At 42.0% G+C, this 20,797-nt stretch overlaps 1 protein-coding gene across 1 annotated transcript in view; it reads right to left on the bottom strand.

Annotated features, from left to right (window-relative positions):
* opn4b (opsin 4b) overlaps positions 1-20,568 on the bottom strand; it is a 47,398-nt gene extending 26,830 nt beyond the window's left edge. The window contains exons 1-2 of the mRNA XM_067369165.1: positions 20,425-20,568; positions 6,586-6,728 (exon numbers count right to left, since the gene is read on the bottom strand). Coding sequence (XP_067225266.1) covers positions 6,586-6,728; positions 20,425-20,568 — 287 coding nt within the window. The remainder of the gene's footprint in view (positions 1-6,585; positions 6,729-20,424) is intronic.
* Between the last annotated feature and the right edge of the window lie 229 nt (positions 20,569-20,797).

Raw genomic sequence — 20,797 nt, 5'->3', positions numbered from 1 at the left:
GCTGCCCACTGTAATGGTGTGTGCTTATGCTGACTCAGATTCAGAGTTTACAGCCATGCTTTCCTGGGTTTTCCAGATGTGCATGGAAAACTTGGCAGTATGGGGGTATATTGGTGCCATAAATATGGAATGCCAAAGGTGCCAATCTGCATAAGTTTTTCCTCTCTCACTACCCTCTTGGATGGGGTGGCTGTACACAGACCACACCCACCCTGCATGTGAGGCCAAGGCACTCTTTTTGCATGAGGGTAGTTCTGTGCTGGGGTTGAGCTGCGCTTGTTGACTAACCGTGATCAAAGTCACGGCGCAGGCCCTCAGCCAGACGATGTCCACCTCCGTGGTCCAGAAGTGCCCCCTGGCTTACCTTGTGAGGTGTGAGAGGTTGTCAAGCTAAATGCTTTCTCAGTGCTCCCATCTTACGAGGTGGCCTTTCGGTGACACTGTCGAGGACTGAGCCCAGCGGTTCTCCTCAGTTAGTAGCGGATCGGGGAGCTTCCCATGACAAACCATTGAGTTCCTCTTGGGCCGCCCCTCAGTCTGCTCGTCGCCAAGGGTGTCATCCCCTGCAAGAAACTCCGGCCCAGCAGGCTCTGCTGCATCCATTGCGGGGAGATGACGCCTCCCGTCTCTGCAGCTGTTTAACTGGTTGGTGAGAATCACCCCTGAGACGGGCAACCCAGAGATGGGTGGGGCTGCTCTTCCACCCCTGGAGGAGGGCCAGGTGGTAAATCCTTTATTGGGTTTGTTTCTGTTCCGCCACTGACCCAAGAGGCAGCGGTACCCAAATTTTAAAGAGCAGTTCCTCCATTTCCAGGTCTGAAGAGGGTTTGGAGAGCAGTGGGAGGAGAAAAACCTCACCACTCTCATCCCCCTCTTCTGTCGCCAGCGGACAGCAGCGAGCAGCGGGCAGCCAAAGCCTCGACTGCTCCCTCTGTCCATCCGTGGAGCCAGGTAAGTGTTGCCTAGCACACTGTGACGCCGCTTCGGGCCGCCTCACAAAGAGAGCCCCCCGAGCCGCGTCCCTGTGTTCCACCTCGCTGCCCTGCTGCGGGTACACCGGTGGTCCCTTTGGTCCTGCTTGTACGGTCTCTGCGAGCCGGGTTAGCGCTTCCCAGTCCGTCTCGCTGGCTCCTTCGGACCATCAGGGTCGGCTTTGCGATTCAGTTCGCCCGGCTTCCCCCCCCAAGTTCAGGGACGTCCTCTTCACTACAGTGAAAGATGCCGATGCCCCTGTCCTGCATGCGGAGATCGCAGTCCTACTGGCGAAGGACGCGATAGAGCCGGTCCCTCCAGCCGATTTGAGGTCGGGGTTCTACAGCCCCTACTTCATTGTACCCAAGAAAAGCGGCGGGTTACGACCGATCTTAGACCTGCGAGTTTTGAATCGGAGCCTCCACAAGCTACCATTCAAAATGCTCATGCAGAAACGCATTTTCGAGTGCATCCGTCCCCGAGATTGGTTTGCAGCGATTGACCTGAAGGACGCGTTCTTCCATGTTTCAATTCTTCCGCGACACAGGCCATTCCTGAGATTCGCGTTCGAAGGTCGAGCATATCAGTACAGAGTCCTACCCTTCGGGCTGGCCCTGTCTCCCCGCGTCTTCACGAAAGTCGTGGAGGGAGCCCTTGTTCCCATGAGAGAACAGGGTGTTCGCATTCTCAACTATCTCGACGACTGGCTCATTCTAGCACAGTCCCGGGATCAGTTGTGCAAACACAGGGATTTGGTGCTCAGACACCTCAGCCAGTTGGGGCTTCAGGTCAACTGGGAAAAGAGCAAACTCGCCCCGGTGCAGAGGATCTCTTTTCTCGGTATGGAGTTGGATTCGGTCGAGCAGATAGCACGCCTCACAGAGGAACGTGCTCGGTCGGTGTTGAACTGCCTGAATACATTCAATGGCAGGACAGCGGTCTCACTGAAGTTCTTTCAGAGGCTCCTGGGGCATATGGCGGCTGCTGCGGCTGTAACACCGCTCGGTCTGCTTCATATGAGACCGCTTCAGCACTGGCTTCACGGCCGAGTCCCGAGATGGGCGTGGCAGCGCGGCACGTTCCGGGTGCCAATCACTCAGGAGTGCCGCCGAACCTTCAGTCCGTGGTCAGACCCCTTGTTTCTTCGGGCAGGAGTGCCCCTAGAACAGGTGTCCCGGCATGCTGTGGTGTTCACAGATGCTTCTGCCACTGGCTGGGGTGCCACGTAATACGGGCATGCAGTCTCAGGGGTTTGGACGGGATCCCATCTGCATTGGCACATCAATTGCCTCGAGTTGCTGGCAGTACGCCTTGCTCTGAGCCGCCTCAAAGGCCTGCTTCAGGGCAAGCATGTACTGGTCCGTATGGACAACACTGCGACCGTTGCGTACATCAACCGTCAAGGTGGTCTACGCTCCCGTCGCATGTCGCAACTCGCCCGCCATCTCCTCCTGTGGAGTCGGAAGCATCTGAGGTCGCTTCGCGCCATTCATGTTCCCGGTGTGCTCAACCGTGTGGCCGACGAGCTATCACGAGCTGCGCTGCCAGGAGAGTGGCGACTCCACCCCCCAGGTGGTTCAGCTGATCTGGAGAGAATTCGGAGAGGCTCAGGTAGACCTGTTTGCCTCACCAGAAACCTCCCACTGCCAGTTGTTTTACTCTCTGACCGAGGGGACACTCGGGACAGATGCACTGGCTCACAGCTGGCCCCGGGGCCTGCGCAAATATGCGTTTCCCCCAGTGAGCCTACTTGCACAGACCCTGTGCTAAGTCAGGGAGGACGAGGAGCAGGTCTTGTTAGTTGCGCCTTACTGGCCCAACCGGACCTGGTTCCCAGAACTCTAACTCCTCGCGACAGCCCCTCCCTGGCCCATCCCTCTGAGGAAAGACCTTCTTTCTCAGAGACGGGGCACTCTTTGGCACCCGCGTCCAGACCTCTGGAAACTCCATGTCTGGTCCCTTGGATGGGATGCGGAGGTTCTAGGTGACTTACCCCCTGAGGTACTTAACACCATCACTTCGGCACGTGCACTGTCTACGAGACGTGCTTACGCCTCAAAGTGGAACCTGTTCGTCGAGTGGTGCTCTTCTCGCCGGGAAGACCCCCGAAGATGCTCGATCAGAGTCGTGCTTTCCTTCTTGCAGTAGGGTTGGAGCATAGGCTGTCCCCCCTCCACCCTCAAAGTCCATACTGCTGCTATATCCGCTTACCACGACCACTTAGAAGGCAAATCTGTTGGTCAGCACGACCTGGTCATCAGGTTCCTTAGGGGGGCGAGACGGTTAAATCCTTCTCGTGCCCTCTCCATACCCTCTTGGGACCTCACTCTGGTGCTGAGAGCACTTCAGATTGCTCCCTTTGAGCCTTTGCTGTCAGCAGACTTAAAGATTCTGTCTATGAAGACTTTGCTGCTGGTGGCATTGGCCTCCATCAAGAGGGTAGGGGACCTGCAGTCATTTTCGGTCGACGAATCGTGCCTGGAGTTCGGGCCGGGTGATAGCCACGTGGTACTAAGACCCCGGCCTGGCTATGTGCCCAAGGTTCCTACCACTCCCTTCAGGGACCAGGTGGTGAGCCTGCAAGCGCTGCCCTCGGAGGAGGCAGACCCAGCCCTGGCTTTACTCTGTCCAGTCCGCGCTTTGCGACTGTACATAGACAGAACCTAAAGCCTCAGGACCTCAGACCAGCTCTTGTCTGTTATGGAGGCCAGCAGAAGGGAAAGGCTGTCTCCAAGCAGAGGATGGCCCACTGGATAGTGGATGCCATCGCCCTGGCTTACCAAGCTCAGGGCGTGCCCTGCCCGCTCAGGTTGCATGCTCACTCCACGGGAGGTGTCGCATCCTCCTGGGCGCTGGCTCGTGGCGCCTCGCTGACAGACATTTGTAGAGCTGCGGGCTGGGCGACACCTAACACGTTCGCTAGATACTATAGCCTTCGTGTCGAGCCGGTCTCCTCCCATGTTCTCGCCACAGGTCAGAGGCACGGAGAGGCCCCGGCTTAGTGTCGGCTTGCTGCGCTACATGCGCTTCTTTTCTCCAGAGAGTCCCTACAAGGCAGACCCTGTCGAGTCCTCCGATATCCCTTCGGCAGCCGACGTGGCGGAGCGTCTGGCGCCAGGCCTATACTCCGTTGTATCCTTGAGAACCGGGTTTAGGCTGGGTTCCATATGTGTGACCCTACGGGGATCCCATATGGTTGGTTCCACGGTTGCTCCTAAACGAAGCCTGTGTCTTTCCCTCTGGGAGAACCTACCCTTCATCGGGTTGGAGTCACCCCAGCTCTTCCATATGTAGCACAGCCCTACAGGGTTAGTCCATATGTACTTCTCCACATAACTCCTTCGGGGAAGGATGTGGCTTCCGCAGCGTTCCTTTCCCAGCGAAGGGTACGCTTTCCCAGCGTTATCCAATAGTCTCACTGAATGGGTTTTGGGGAACAGCAGTGATCGACTCTCTCTGTGTTAGCCCTGTCCCACCATCCTCAGGCAAGGGGGTTCAGATGGCTTACAACAGAGCGCTGGAAGGGGGCAGCTCCTGTGGCGCTTTGGTAGGGATTCCTATTCGTCGGTCTGTCCGACATACGTTGAACGTGACCGACTGAATGGGAACGTCTCGGTTACAAAAGTAACCCTCGTTCCCTGAAGGAGGGAACGGAGACGTACGTCCCGTCGCCACAGTCGCTGTACCCCGCTGATGCTGCCGCCTATCCAGTTCGGCTCCTCAGCGAAAACCTGAAGATGCAACGCACCTGCTGCTCATTATATACCCGCGCTGCGAGGCGAGCAGCTGATGCATATGATTGCATGCCAATGTGCATTGGCTCGTTTTAGTTACACTCGAAGTAGATTGGCCTCTCTAGCGAGATTCCTATTCGTCGGTCTGTCCGACGTACGTCTCCGTTCCCTCCTTCAGGGAACGAGGGTTACCTTTGTAACCGAGACGTTTTCTTACCGTTGCCGTCATTTTATGGATAAAACTTGTATTTAAAAGTTTAAGGAAACACAAGATAAAGGTTTAACAAGTGTAACATTCTAAGATACAAGAACCAACAGGATTTGTGTATATTTTTGTGTTTTTGATTAAACTCGCACTTGTTTACAGACTTTGGACTGACTTCTGTGATGAGTAAGAACCTATTTTTCCTGCCACTATTACAGTTCAGTTAATCTAGGATTTTGCATCTACAACACATCTAAGTGGCAGGAGTGAACAAACCAGGGAGTACTTATACAGGAACTAATGAGGGAACTAATGAGATAATAAACAAGACAAAACTGAAACGGACACTAATCAAAAGAGTAACCAAGGCAACTAACTAAAGGCGGGAAACTGAATGAAAGGGAAACATGTGAGAAAAGAACATAGTGAAAAACAGACAGTCATGTGACAAGCATAGAGGGTAAAACAATATATTTTATTTGTGTATTGATTTTCAGCTGTTCTGTTTAATAGTCATGTTCAGTAATCACTGTCACAGATACGAAGATTTATCTTTAATTTCACCAAGCTGATTGCTCACTAAAACCCCCACAGTCATCATGTTTTCAGGTCTTTTCTCTTTTGATTTTTACATGACATAAAGTGGTGTTATCTAAGTAAGTGAGTTGATTACTTACTTTTCAATTAGTCTTCCTATTGACACCATCATTTTGTTCATTCTGACTGACGGGCGGAACACGCACTCAAGAGGCGGGATTTATTGCACAAACCAATCATATTCAATCATAGCGAGATAAAGGTATTGCCTCCTCTAACATGACTTTTCCCCGTTCTCTCTCTATTACGCTCCACAAAACCCACTGCATTTTTTTAAGGGAGGCATAAGAGACGCGGACTCCCACTGTAACTTTACTTGCAGGTGTCGCTGTTGGACAGTGCTTTTTCTGAAAAACAAGTACACTTTTTATTTTTATATTTATTTATTTTACACATATATATATATATATATATATAATGACCCCGGACAACAAAACCAGTCATAAGGGTCAATTTTTTTATTTATTTATACATCATCAGAAAGCTGTATAAATAAGCTTTCCATTGATGTATGTTAGGAGAGGACAATATTTGGCCGAGAAATTTGAATATCTGGAATCTGAGGTTGAGAATATTGAGAAAATCGATGTTAAGTCCTTAGCAATGCATATTACTTACAAAAATAACTTTTTGACATACTTACAGTAGGATTATATATATATATATATATATATATATATATATATATATATATATATATATATATATATATATATATATATACATACATACACATACACACACACAAAGTTCTGTCATGAAACTCTAGGGTTGCGTTTACACAGGCGCAGAAAATCTAATTTTTTTTGCTCACATCTGACAGATTTGATGACAGATGTTGTTAACTGAACAATTAAAAAAAACAAGGCAAATATTTTACCCTGAGATTTAAAAAAGATTTTAATCTTTTTTAGTAAGTGTTTTATTTAGATTTTTTTTATTTTTAATTATTAACTTAAATTATTAAATCTAAATCTTAATATGCAGTTTGCAGTGCAAACATGACTCCAGATGAGCAGATCTAACAAGAATTTCATTGGCTATCATACAAACGAGACAAACACAAACTGGACTCACTTGCAGAAGGCATACATGACCAAGAAGTTTCCCACCATACCGGTGATGCCCACTGCCAGAATGACAGAGCCGATGGTGTAGTGAGCGTGGTCTGGGACATCCACAGTGGGGAAAGGATATCGAACATCCCGCACCATTGCCACCTGTGGACAGCGAGAAAAAAAAGAATGCCAGGAGATGTTTTCAGATCAGGACAAAGTACATCATGTAAAGGACAATTTAACTTAATTGTTGAGTTTTACATTACTTATAAAGTTACAAATATCTTAATTCACCAAGATACCATTTGTTTCAAATCTCCTAATTCCTGCAATCTCTATAATACCCATTTAATACCTCAATAGCCAGCTGAGATGGAATTAAGCAGACATATTTTCTGTTTTGATGACTGCACTGCACAGTGGATTGTGCTGTTGCATTTAGTTATTGGTGTTTAGAACAGAGAACACATAAAAGCTTTCAGAATGGCAAGCGGAGCCCGCTTTTGGTTTTTCACCCTTGTGTCAGGCTCAATTCTTAAGAGGCAATTAGTACATCAAACACTGCAGTTCGATTCACCAGTGTCAACGCCTTACACTTTTAGCCTCAATTTATCCATTTACACTTCTATCATCCACTCTATTGACTCGATTGGCTGAAGCCAGCCTGAGCAAAACAAGTGGAATTGACACTCTGTAGGTCACTTTCACAGTTAGAGCATAGAATGGATGGGTAATACAGACTAGTAAATAATGGCAATCAGTCACATCTTTTATAAATGAAACACTCTGCTGTACAATGACTGGAAAAAAAAGTTTTGCCTTTGAAGAAGGGGATGTGAAGATGGTATCGATAGCAGAGACTGTAAGACTGCTCAGTAGACAATCTTGAATACAAAGTGAGAGAAGAGGACATTTTAGAACTAATGAGTTTATAATCTGCCACAGATCACCAGCAGATTATTGTGTGTGTATTTGGACATCTTTGCTCATGATATAGGGAAAATTAATGGGTCCTTAAATAATTTTATTATCTCACTGAAGAAGATCCCCTCCACTACTAATAAAAGAATAATGCTGGAAGCTTTGTTTTCTGCAAAAACACTGTTTTCTGCAAAAGTTTAGTTTAATATATTTTGCATTAAACCTGATGATCATTTTCTTGCGAATGATCCAAAAATTCAATGGAAGAACATCTGACCATCTGAATTTGTATGATCAGTTTCAAAATGTGCTTATTTGATTAGATCTAGAAATAGTGGAGAATCTGAATAATCCCAAAACCTTCTGTTTTTATCCAAGTTTAAATTGGATTCTGAATCCCAGATTTTCAAAGTGGGTTAAAATTACGAAGCCCATTGTATTTTCTACAACCAGCTGTGAATAAAATTAAGCTGCAAAACAAAAACAGGTGTGAGAACCTTGATAAGATAATGCTGATCTTTTTGGACACAACTAATCTGATCAGATGGCTCTTGTTCATCCTATTTTTTAGTCCATGCACTATAATATGTAATTTTAAGTAACAGATCAAAGAACATTTGTCAAAAGGTTGATTTCAAAATCAACATTCACACAAAAAAAGTATATATAGAGAGAGAACCAATAGTACAAATTGCCTTTTTCATTTTTTTTTAAGCTCAGCCTGAAAGACTCGTTCAAGGCGAAGCCCTGAAGAAAAGGAGGCAACAATCACTGTGCTTCAGTAAAGCTGCCAAAGAACCTGCACACCCTGTATTTACTTTTGGTCAATCCAAAACACTTTCTAAATTGATCCACTCCAACCCAAGATCCTCACTATTCCTGTCTATACACCCTTTCAGATCTGTATGCAGTCAAGCCATTTGAGCATAAATAAGACTATACAAACCGATTCCAAAAAAGTTGGGACACTGTACAAATTGTGAATAAAAAAGGAACGCAATAATTTACAAATCTCATAAACTTATATTTTATTCACAATAGAATATAGATAACATATCAAATGTTGAAAGTGAGACATTTTGAAATGTCATGCCAAATATTGGCTCATTTTGGATTTCATGAGAGCTACACATTCCAAAAAAGTTGGGACAGGTAGCAATAAGAGGCCGGAAAAGTTAAATGTACATATAAGGAACAGCTGGAGGACCAATTCAAACTTATTAGGTCAATTGGCAACATGATTGGGTATAAAAAGAGCCTCTCAGAGTGGCAGTGTCTCTCAGAAGTCAAGATGGGCAGAGAATCACCAATTCCCCTAATGCTGCATCGAAAAATAGTGGAGCAATATCAGAAAGGAGTTTCTCAGAGAAAAATTGCAAAGGGTTTGAAGTTATCATCATCTACAGTGCATAATATCATCCAAAGATTCAGAGAATCTGGAACAATCTCTGTGCGTAAGGGTCAAGACCGGAAAACCATACTGGATGCCCGTGATCTTTGGGCCCTTAGACGGCACTGCATCACATACAGGAATGCTACTGTAATGGAAATCACAACATGGGCTCAGGAATACTTCCAGAAAACATTGTCGGTGAACACAATCCACCGTGTCATTCGCCGTTGCCGGCTAAAACTCTATAGGTCAAAAAAGAAGCCACATCTAAACATGATCCAGAAGCGCAGGCGTTTTCTCTGGGCCAAAGCTCATTTAAAATGGAAGCCTGCATCTCTGATGGTATGGGGTTGCATGAGTGCTTGTGGCATGGGCAGCTTGCACATCTGGAAAGGCACCATCAATGCTGAAAGGTATATCCAAGTTCTAGAACAACATATGCTCCCATCCAGACGTCGTCTCTTTCAGGGAAGACCTTGCATTTTCCAACATGACAATGCCAGACCACATACTGCATCAATTACAACATCATGGCTGCGTAGAAGGATCCGGGTACTGAAATGGCCAGCCTGCAGTCCAGATCTTTCATCCATAGAAAACTTTTGTCGCATCATAAAGAGGAAGATGCGACAAAGAAGACCTAAGACAGTTGAGCAACTAGAAGCCTGTATTAGACAAGAATGGGACAACATTCCTATTCCTAAACTTGAGCAACTTGTCTCCTCAGTTCCCAGACGTTTGCAGACTGATATAAAAATAAGAGGGGATGCCACACAGTGGTAAACATGACCTTGTCCCAACTTTTTTGAGATGTGTTGATGCCATGAAATTTAAAATCAACTTATTTTTCCCTTAAAATGTTACATTTTCTCAGTTTAAACATTTCATGTCATCTATGTTGTATTCTGAATAAAATATTGAAATTTGAAACTTCCACATCATTGCATTCTGTTTTTATTCACAATTTGTACAGTGTCCCAACTTTTTTGGAATCGGGTTTGTATGAACACACAGATCTTGCATGCAGTGTTCTTCATTCAAATTGTATTTTGGTGCCTCTCCCATTACTGGGTGTTTTCTTTACACAGTGGGAGGTTTGCATGAATCATGGTTTGTGGCACAGATGCTCTCCTACAATGTAATAATTTATACCTGGAAACAGGTGTTACTTTCAGGAACTCAAAATCAAAACTGAAATTGAAAAATGAAAAATAAAATATAACTTCACTGTAACCCTGTCTTTTCCATCATGTTAAGAGAACTCAGAATAGATTCATTCACAGGAAATATATTGTGCTCGTACTGTACTACTAACATATATAACCATATAAATTCAGTATTTAAAATTTAAATTCTGTTTAGTATGTAATTTCAAAACAGATTTTTAAACAATCTTAAAAGAAACTGATACTTTTATTCAGTAAGGACACAATAAGTGATCAAAAGTGACAGTAAAGACTTTATTTTCTTTTAAACTCTCTATTCATCAAAAATTCTTCATTATTTCTGAAGGATCATTCATGTGGCATTGAAGACTGAAGTAATGGCTGCTGAAAATTCAGCTTTACCATCACATTAATAAATTACATTTTGAAATATATTAAAATATTAAAATTTTAAATTGTAATATTATTTCATAAAATTACTTTTTTTCAAATAAATCAAATAAATGCAGCCTTGGTAAATGTCCACTGTAGGCGAGCTGAAGAACCCAAGTGAAGTTTTATTGAATCCAAAAGTGAATAGATACAAAATAAACAAGAAACACATGTGAAAAATCAAGTTGATCAACCAATCAGAACATCACACATAAGCCTAGGGAAGCACAAGAGATCGGCTGCATCTGAAAAGTGAAAAATGCTGCCTTCGGAGGATGCATTCCAAGCTAGGAAGCTAGCATGTCCGAATCAAATGTTAGCTTCACTTCCTGTCTCATGAGATGCCTTCATCTGATCAATTTCTGAAGGCAGCATAGATGTTTCCTTCGCTGCCTTTGATATCCCACAGTCCTGTGCTTTCCATTCTGTGTCAGTTGAGCTAAAAAATAAAGAAGGCATCTGAAAGTTGCAGATTGTGGTCAGTTTGTGTGTAAATATACATTTTTGACCATTGTTTTCCACTTTTGATGTCATTTCTAGCGAGAAATTACTATTGTAGTAATTAAATATTAAAAAAAAAGCTCATGCTATTTTGCTGTAGATCATTAAACAGTTACACTGCCTCAGAAGTCTGTCCGAAATTAGTTTTGTGAGGTGCCTTTGTGTGCAAATACTGCCTGCAAAGTCATTGCCTAATAGGGCAGTGAGGCAACAACAAGGGTTCTTCTCAATATCCCTCCTCGTCTCCTCGCTCCTCAGTCCTCCATTCTATGACCCGGAAAACAATGGAACATTGAAGGACATCTCAATTCTCTAATTGCACCGCGAGGAGGCGAGGAACGAGGAGTGAGGAGGCTTCCTGAGGAGTCATGAGCGAGGATACACAGGTGCATCCTTTGCGGAAGTCTTTCTCATTGAGAAACGTGACGCACGCATAAATTCTCCTCCCCCTTCTTATCTGTCACAATAATATAAATGTATGCTTTACTTTTACAGATTAAATAAACTTTATATCTCATATATTTCAACTAGGCATTTTGCTTTATTAATATTTATTATATATTTTTTAAATAACCAAACTTTAACAACATGTGGGTAGATCCCTCGAGCGCAGCTGATGACGCTTTGAAGTGATGCTAAAGGGAGCAAGGATTTATCATTTCACTTGATTCAATTCCTCCGTCCTCTCGTCTTTTCCTTGCGTCCTTCCCTGGCATCCTGGAGGGTTGGAGCTAAGACGAGAGGAAAGGAAGCAAGGAAAGGAAACGAGGATGCACAAATAAGAATTGAGAAGCACCCCAAGTCAGCAGTTTTCGGATGCAGCCATGATCACATGATGGCAAGGGAATCACATGATAAACCAGGAAACATGACAATGGGAAAACTTCAAAATAAAAGAAAGGAACACAAACAAAATCCAAACCAATGTGACATATTCCCACCCCAAAAGGGTGGCTCCAGATGACCTATAAGAACAAAAGAAAAAAAGGAAAAAAAAGCAAAAGAAAAGAAAAGTCCAAAGCAGAGGCAGACCAGGGGGAGGGATGGAGGGCCAGGCCATTGAAGGGGAGAGTAGGGCTGCTCGATTATGACAAAAATCATAACCAATCATAACCGATTATTTTGGTCAATATTGCAATCATGTTTATTTAACACGATTATTGGTGGGTGATACGATCAAAGTCTTATTTCATGATATGAGTAATTTTAAATATCAGTGAAATTTTACAATTATTGATAGTTCAGCAAAAACTAATACTAGGTTATATAATGTAAGTAAAAGGTCTTCAAAACAGTTACAGAAGACAAGTAAACAGTCAGCAATACAATAAGAACAAAGAAAGTAATTACAAACAAAACCAACAAATAAATAGAACAGAACAAAAATACAAATTAAATAAACTGCTTTAGGTTTTTAAGTCATTTTAAGTCAGTGGGTGAGACCATAGACAGTGGAACAGTGGGCGAGACCATTGACCATGGGACAATGGCAGACCAGGGCAATGGAGCAATGGTGGACCTGAGCCATGGAGCATTGGAGGACCTGAGCCATGGAGCAAAGAAGGACCTGGGCCATGGAGCATTGGAGGACCTGGGCCATGAAGCAATGGAGGACCTGAGCAATGGAACAATGAAGGACCTGGGCCATGTAGCACTGATGGACCTGAGCCATGGAGCAATGGAGGACTTGGATCATGGAGCAATGATGGGCCTGAGAAATGGAGCAATTGAGGACCTGAGCCATGGAGCAATGGAGGACGTGGGCCATGGAGCAATGATAGACCTGAGCCATGCAGCAATGGAAGACCTGAGCCATGGAGTAATGGAGGTACTGGGCCATGGAGCATTGGAGGACCTGGGCCATGGAGCAATTGAGGACCTGAGCAATGGAACAATGAAGGACCTGGGCCATAGAGCACTGATGGACCTGAGCCATGGAGCAATGGAGGACATGGGCCATGAAGCAATGATGGACCTGAGCCATGGAGCAATGGAAGACCTGAGCCATGGAGTAATGGAGGACCTGGGCCATGGAGCATTGGAGGACCTGGGCCATGGAGCAATTGAGGACCTGAGCAATGGAACAATGAAGGACCTGGGCCATAGAGCACTGATGGACCTGAGCTATGGAGCAATGGAGGACTTGGGTCATGGAGCAATGATGGACCTGAGCCATGCAGCAATGGAAGACCTGAGCCATGGAGTAATGGAGGACCTTGGCCATGGAGCACTGATGGACCTGAGCCATGCAGCAATGGAAGACCTGAGCCATGGAGTAATGGAGGACCTGGGCCATGGAGCATTGGAGGACCTGGGCCATTGAGCAATTGAGGACCTGAGCAATGGAACAATGAAGGACCTGGGCCATGGAGCACTGATGGACCTGAGCCATGGAGCAATGGAGGACTTGGATCATGGAGCAATGATGGACCTGAGCCATGGAGCACTAGACAATGTCATGGTAGATCAGGTGGCCATGGTAGAGCCAACAGTGATGGGGGTCACCAGGGTGGAGCAGATGCAACAGAAGACAACCACAATGGAGTAGGTAGAGGTGATGACCACATCCTCAGTAGAGCTGGAGAGCCCCATGGTGGAGTTGGTGGAACAAGATGCCCTGGCAGAGAAACAACATTAACGGCCTACGTGACAGTAGCATGGGGCACAATGAGTTTATGGACAGCCTCCATGGCAGTGACAGAGCAGGCAGAGAGTACATGAAGGGGCACCACCACCTCGGGATGAGCTGTAGCGGTGACCGTTCATGTGTTATGATGATGATGAATTTGATGCATTTTGTTTATGTGTCACTTTTTTCAAGCACAAAGCGCCATACTAAGCAATTAAAAGTTATGTTCTCATTGGTTTATATTGTCATGTGATACTCCTTCCTGTTATGTGATTAGTCCTTCCTTGTGTATTTAAGCCCTCATATTTGCATTGTTACTTTGTTAGGTATTGAAGTATGTTGCTGTCTTAAGTTTTAATGCGTCAGGTCATAGTCTATAGTCAAGTTTATGTTCATGTTTATTTTTAATTCAAATTTTGGATTTTGTTTGTACTTTGTTTTATGCTTTGGAATTTGGATTTTCACCTTATTAAATAAACTGCACTTGGGTTCATTACATCATTGTCCCCGTCTGCTCCGTGTCAGCACTGTTACAGTGAGCATAAGAGACTTTCAGAAACATTAAAACAAAAATCTTACTGAACTAAACCTTTTGAATGGTAATAATATATAGACAGTAACTGTTCAAAATGAAATGACCCACAAAAAATAAATAAATAAATAAAAAATGCAACAGCACACAATTTCCGAAAAAAACAAACAAGTCAGAAAGCAGTGTATCCAATACACATGGCCTTGACTGTCATTTCGCCTAATCTAAAGAGACAGAACTGATATTTGCTTTAATCCTCATATGTCAGTGCTTCTCTGTTAGGTCTATCGATAAGGGATTTGAACAAGAGCATGTGCTGCTACTTGGTGGAGGATTCTGCGGCACAAATAGATGAAAAGTGCTCTTAAAATGTCACTATCACTTAGACATTCAGTGAGCGATATAAAGAGACAAGGAGAAAAAGAGAGAAAGACAGAAATGGATAAAGTAGAGGAAATTACACCAACACAGCACAAGGAGCTTATTTGTACCATTAGTTGAGTGAGAATGATATTGGTGTTTCATTTTTGGGGCTGCAGTTGTTTAGTATAACACCAATGCACAACAAAAAAATCCTAATCCAAAAAATTAACAGTTAAAGTACTATGGATATGTTTGATTTATTTAAAAACAAAAAAATAAACCAGGCAAGACTGAGAGCAACAGATTTTGTTGAATGAACTTGTTTGTCTGTGCCGCCCTACTTATTATCATAGCTTGTGGCTAGTAGAAACAGTCTGGATAAGAGCAAAGCACACACAATCAATTAAAAATCCATCAGCTGACATTTTTTTGAACAGTGAGGGACTTCTCTGAAGACCACGGCCCCAAAATTCTCAAGCAGAAACTGTGATAAAGGACAGCTGATCCACAGCTTTGGGGAGATTATCTACTCCGCCTGTCCAACAAAAGCTGAGACCTTTCCGCAAAGAGTAGGGGTGTATTTCCTGATATAACTTTTGTGAGATTCAAGCTAAAGTTTTCAAACTGCACAAATTCCTGTTTAGTCTACAACATTACTAGGGAAGAACATTGTACCGAGAGACAAAGTTCAAAAAGCAATCTGACAATGTGGAGCTGATGATTTCACTCTATGCATGCTTTAACTGATATCACTGACCCATTTTTCTTGCTTTCTCATTGGCAGTTCTTACCATAGGCAATCATTATTCAACCATCAGTCTTCACTACAGTGGACGGATCTTAAAAAGATCTTTAAAACATTTGTGATGCTACATCCAAACCACCATGGGTGTTCACCTTTGACCCTTAGGCTGTGTGACCACCAGCTGTTTTCAATTTTTAGCCAGCTGAAAATGGCATGTGCTCTTCTGAAAACACCTAGTTGAGGGTGTTTGAGAATGCTTTGGTGGCACAGCGTTTTTCTTTTCTTTTTTTCTTTTTTTTTTTGAGAAGCTTTGATTGCTATGATACAGAATATCCGATAAAGCGTTACTATCTGATTTTGCAGGTAGTTTGTTTCTGAATATAAAAATGTCAAAACAACGTAAAATACTTTTTTTTTTAAATGACTTCGTTCCATTTGTTGGGCTTTTTATCGTCTGTTGTTGTTGTACGATAAAACGCTTGGTATTTGTCAGCTGGGTAAGAAGCGACAGTGATGAGAGCTGCATTTTATCCAAAGTTGAACATTTTTCAACTCTTTTCAAATGTCATCCATCCGTGTAGCATTCAGCGTTAAACAGATGCTCATCACCTTGTCAAGATACTGGTGCTCCCATTGAAAACAACTAAAAAAATACGCTAATTCTACATGACTGTACTCTTTATATGTCATTATGTTTTTTTCAGTTTATGACTAAATAAATTCAGCATGTCTGGTGCATCAAGCACCTCTAGATATATTTACTATTGCAATTGGCACATGCAACTTTTTCAAAATGCATCACAAATCAGATTGAGAATGATTATATTCTTGTTTTGAAGTAAAAACAAACATTAATATAATTTTTCTTTTCATAATTAAATAATTGATGCATCAAAGAGTTAAGTATCTTTTCTAACAATTTTGTTGCAAAGATTTCAATTGAATTGCTCTACCTGACATGACACACACACTTGAAGGAAAATCAACCAAGATCTTACTCTGCACATCTTACAGATTATTCAATGTCTTTGTCAGGAGGCAAACTAATAGTTTAATACCTAAGGCTGGTAGAGTATAACATTAGCAACATCAAGGTCATGTTGATAAAATATGTACCTTATACTGTACAGTATGTTGCTTAGGTTAAAAGCATCTATCAGATGAATATATATATATATAGTTGTACTAAAGAATCAACAATATGTTGTCCACAATGAACTACCAAATTTTAAAAGGCCCATTAATGGCTCATAAAAAAAAAAAAAAAAATTGCCAGTAATTAATGTGCATTTTAATTTGGAACAATGTTAAATGAATCTACATGAGGAGATTTTCACATTTATGCTCTCTCTTTGAGAGTGAGGTCTGATCCTATATGTCCCTTTAAGGCATGTCACTACACTCTAAAAAATGCTGGGTTAAAAACAACCCAAGTTGGGTTGAAAATGGACAAACCCAGCGATTGGGTTGTTTTAACCCAACTGTTGGGTTAAATGTTTGCCCAACCTGCTGGGTAGTTTTATTTAACCCAACTATTGTTTGAAAATGACTATATGGCTGACTTAAAATGAATCTAAAATGAAATTAAAATGTTCATTTATTAAACATATTAATAAATGTTAATTTTCAAGATATTTTGGGTACATTTTATGTAAGCAATACTGAAATTTTTAAACAATAGTTGAGTTAAGTAAAACTACCCAGCAGGTTGGGCAAACATTTAACCCAACTGCTGGGTTAAAACAACCCAATTGCTGGGTTTGTCCATTTTCAACCCAACTTGGGTTGTTTTTAACCCAACATTTTTTAGAGTGTAGCTTTGCACAATCAGACAGGAAACATAAAGAATACCCACCATGTGAATTATCAATTCAGATGTTAAGAAGAATGCTAATGTCTGAAAGGACATGCACAGCAAAGCGTCTGGAGCATGAACAGATGCTTAAATCCCTCTCCCTCTTATTTTCACTGTCTTAGTCTGTCTCATGTTTAAAATATACATCCATATGACGCAAGTATGTGAGCATTTAAATACAATAGCCAGTGCTTGATCTTTTAACTTGCAATTGCGAGTTTATATCACACAATTCTGACTTTGTCTTGCAATTCTGACTAACTCACAATTCTGACTTTTTTTCTCAAAATTGTGAGTTATAAAGTCTTAATTGTGAGATATGAACTTGTAATTGTGAGAAAAAAGTCAGAATTGTGAGATAAAAAGTCGCAATTACATTTTTTTATTCCGAACAAGCTTCCATTGACATATACTTCATTCATGATAACAAAAAACAAAAAAACAAAAACAAAACAGTATTTCATATTCAGCTTTCTACTTGTGCTTTATTTCCCACTAGTGGGATCGACACAGAAGACCATTGTCTTTGTTATTACCATCCTGTTAATATCTCACTGTATTACAGAAACAGGTTTGCTCTCTGCTTTACCTTTGACAAGCCAGAAATCATTCAAATACACACTGAACAAACCGAACTTGAACATTTTTTTCAGATTTCTATCAAACCATGGGAGCAAAAGGTCTACCTCTAAAAAACTAAGAAAGAAGAACATTAAAATGCTACAGTAATAAATCATTTTGTAGTAGTGCTTCCCAACAGAATACCAAGCTAGGCTGAAATCCTATAACCTTCAAAGACCCAGAAGAACATCAAAGCAGCACAGGTTCATGACGTCCTTATGAATTAACCAGAAAAAACTGCACCATTGTCTTTACAAGATTTCAGAGTAAAAAGGCATTTATTGTCGAAGACAAACACATGCTCAAATGATATTTTCACTGGTTTTTATGATTTGGCAAATTCAGGTATTTTGTCTTTCATTTCAATAAAAAAATAGCTGATTTTACCTGTTGTTTTTGAGACCACATGGGCATCTCTTAACACTTTGGATTGGGAAATTTATGCAACCAAATACATAAATGCTAACTGTCATGCAGTATCATCACATCATCACATGTCATATTGACTGACGTACAGTAGGTGGTCAAATATTAGCTGTGGGCAAACAGTGAGAGCCTCACTGACAATTATAAATGTCTTTGACATAGTTTTAAACATCCTATTCTCTGTAGTCCCTGTACAACCAAGACCTTTCACTTTCCCTTTCAAGCTTCTTTTCAAACCCACATTTCCATCACTTTTTTTTTTATCTCCCACACATTGATTCTCTCCACACCTAGAATCAGTCTATTGTTTGGAATCAAAAGGTGAAGGGTGAAAGGTGAAAACAATTACACAGAATATAATAGTACACAGCAATGGGGATAACATCACACAATGACACAAGGTTCAGATGGGAAATCAATTCTATATTTTATACTGTATTGTGCTCCATAGTTGGGTGAAAATAACTAGTTAGATTCACAATGACTGTCGTTGATCTGTGCAAAGAAAATTACATGGATTGAAAAATATCAATATAGGACAATGGAAGATATAGAGGTTAAGCTTTGTATTCACATCACATCAGCATATTAATGCAAGCTCTGTGTTGTAGTTATGACATTAAAAAATAATGTCTTGATTTATGAGAATAACAGGGCCCCCCTCTGTTTGAAAAATCCCACAACAATCATTCATATGGCACTATATTCCTAACATTTGTGTGGATTACTGTCAATGCAGTCTTTTTTTCCCCCTATAGTATTATGTTTTAGTAAAATTTGATTTTAAAGCTCTTTTCTTTAGGACCTCACATCGTTATCATGCTATTTCAATATCGTTTTCATGTGATGAAATGATACAATGCAAATTTCGCTCTTAGGAGCTACATTATGCATATTTGGTATCTTTTTATTTGTTTCATTTCTTCCCCGATTTCATTTTCTGTATATCCATGCAGACTACTCATTTTAATTGTCAAACAGGAAATTTCCAGGAACAGTTTACCTCTTTAAGAAATTAATCCCATGTGTGAGATCCTCAAATCATCCTATATATGACTACTGTTATACATTGGTGTGAATATGGCTAAATCTTACTCAGCCTGCTTCTGTCTAGGTCTGGTAAACTGTGCTCATTTGCTGAGTAATTCCACTTGTTGGGTTGTAACACCTCTGGTGGAGTGTGTGTGCGATAGTGAGCAGCTGCAATCCAGCTGTGTACTATCACAAAGACACCATAAAGATTAGACTTTATAGTGTAGAGACTTGATCCAAATATGTCTGCATTTTATCACAATGAGAAATGAGTACCACTTCAATTATTCTTGAAAAAACTAGACTGTCTAACATGCATAAAATGTATTTCTAAAAACTACTGAATACATGTTCATGTGGGCATTACAGAGAAACATGACAAAATGATATTATATTTAGTTTACTCTTTAGACTAACTTTATTTAATGCAAACTCATCAAAGAAATAGCTATGGAACATATTTCTGATGTTGAGCAATGACTCCAGTCCTCAACATAAATGCACAGAATGGATACATCTATATCTTATACTATCCAACTTGATTGCTCCACTGAAATATCAATGGAGAAGTACAGCTGCAATATTTTTATTTCAGATATTGCTGGAGCTGAATAAAAATATTCAATATTTTCGTCAACAGCCAGGTACTGTAACAGTGGGTCTTTGGAAAAGACATAAAACATGGAATTTCCATACTTACCCATGACATTTCGAAAATTTAACTAACGCTCTAACTAACGACCTTTTGTACATCATTTAATTTAGTAATTTTAGATCATATTCCTAATTAAAATCGGCATAAAGTTCCCTGGTTTATCTTTAGTTCCCCTCCTACAGATATTTTAAACACGTGTGGTAACCACATTTGCAGTTGAGTATAAAAATAAAGTGAATGGTCGTCGACGCAACCTTTGTGGATATGGAGACGTACTAAAACGCTTTTAAAACATAACACAAGTACTTTTGACTATCTTTCTGAGGGAGTCATCCCAATTCGCATCCTTGGAGCTGAAACGAACTGGAACGGATGAACTTCTCCGATTACGCACGCGCTCTTATAGCGTTAGCTTTTCAGTATTTTTCCGGTTTTAGTGTGTGTTAATAACATTCAACTGTCTTAAACTCCAACGCACATGATTGTACATGTTACAACGGAGCTGTATACGCTCACGGAAAAATCAGAATCCGCGCGCACCCTACCACTAAACACAATTGGTTCAATTACAAACTCCATCATCTTACCGTAGTAGCTCGTGCTGGCAGCTCCATCAACTTGTGCGCACTTACTGCGCTGTAATTCCACTGGGCGAGTGTGTCCGCGCTCACCGCGGTGCTGTTAGGGACTTGAGTGGGGATTCCCATGCTGACCGAGCGCGAAGCGTTCATCGCAGTGGACACGGCACGCGCAAGAAGAGTAGCTCAGAGTTTGTACGCAAAAAGAGTTAGCTTAACCCTGAGAAACAGCATTACAATATGAGAAGATGATGGATGTCTTCCTCTGCTTCTCTGTCTGCAACCTAGAGCTAAGCTGTCAACTGCGCCCAACGTGCGTGTGTGTGTGACGAGTTTGTCAATGCCAGTAACCATGTGCCGATTTGAGCATGCATGAGGAGGG

Source organism: Chanodichthys erythropterus, chromosome 19 (assembly GCF_024489055.1).
Source record: "Chanodichthys erythropterus isolate Z2021 chromosome 19, ASM2448905v1, whole genome shotgun sequence".
Taxonomy (NCBI): domain Eukaryota; kingdom Metazoa; phylum Chordata; class Actinopteri; order Cypriniformes; family Xenocyprididae; genus Chanodichthys; species Chanodichthys erythropterus.
Note: the sequence above shows the minus strand (reverse complement) of the source record. Positions and strands in the feature narration are given on the sequence as shown.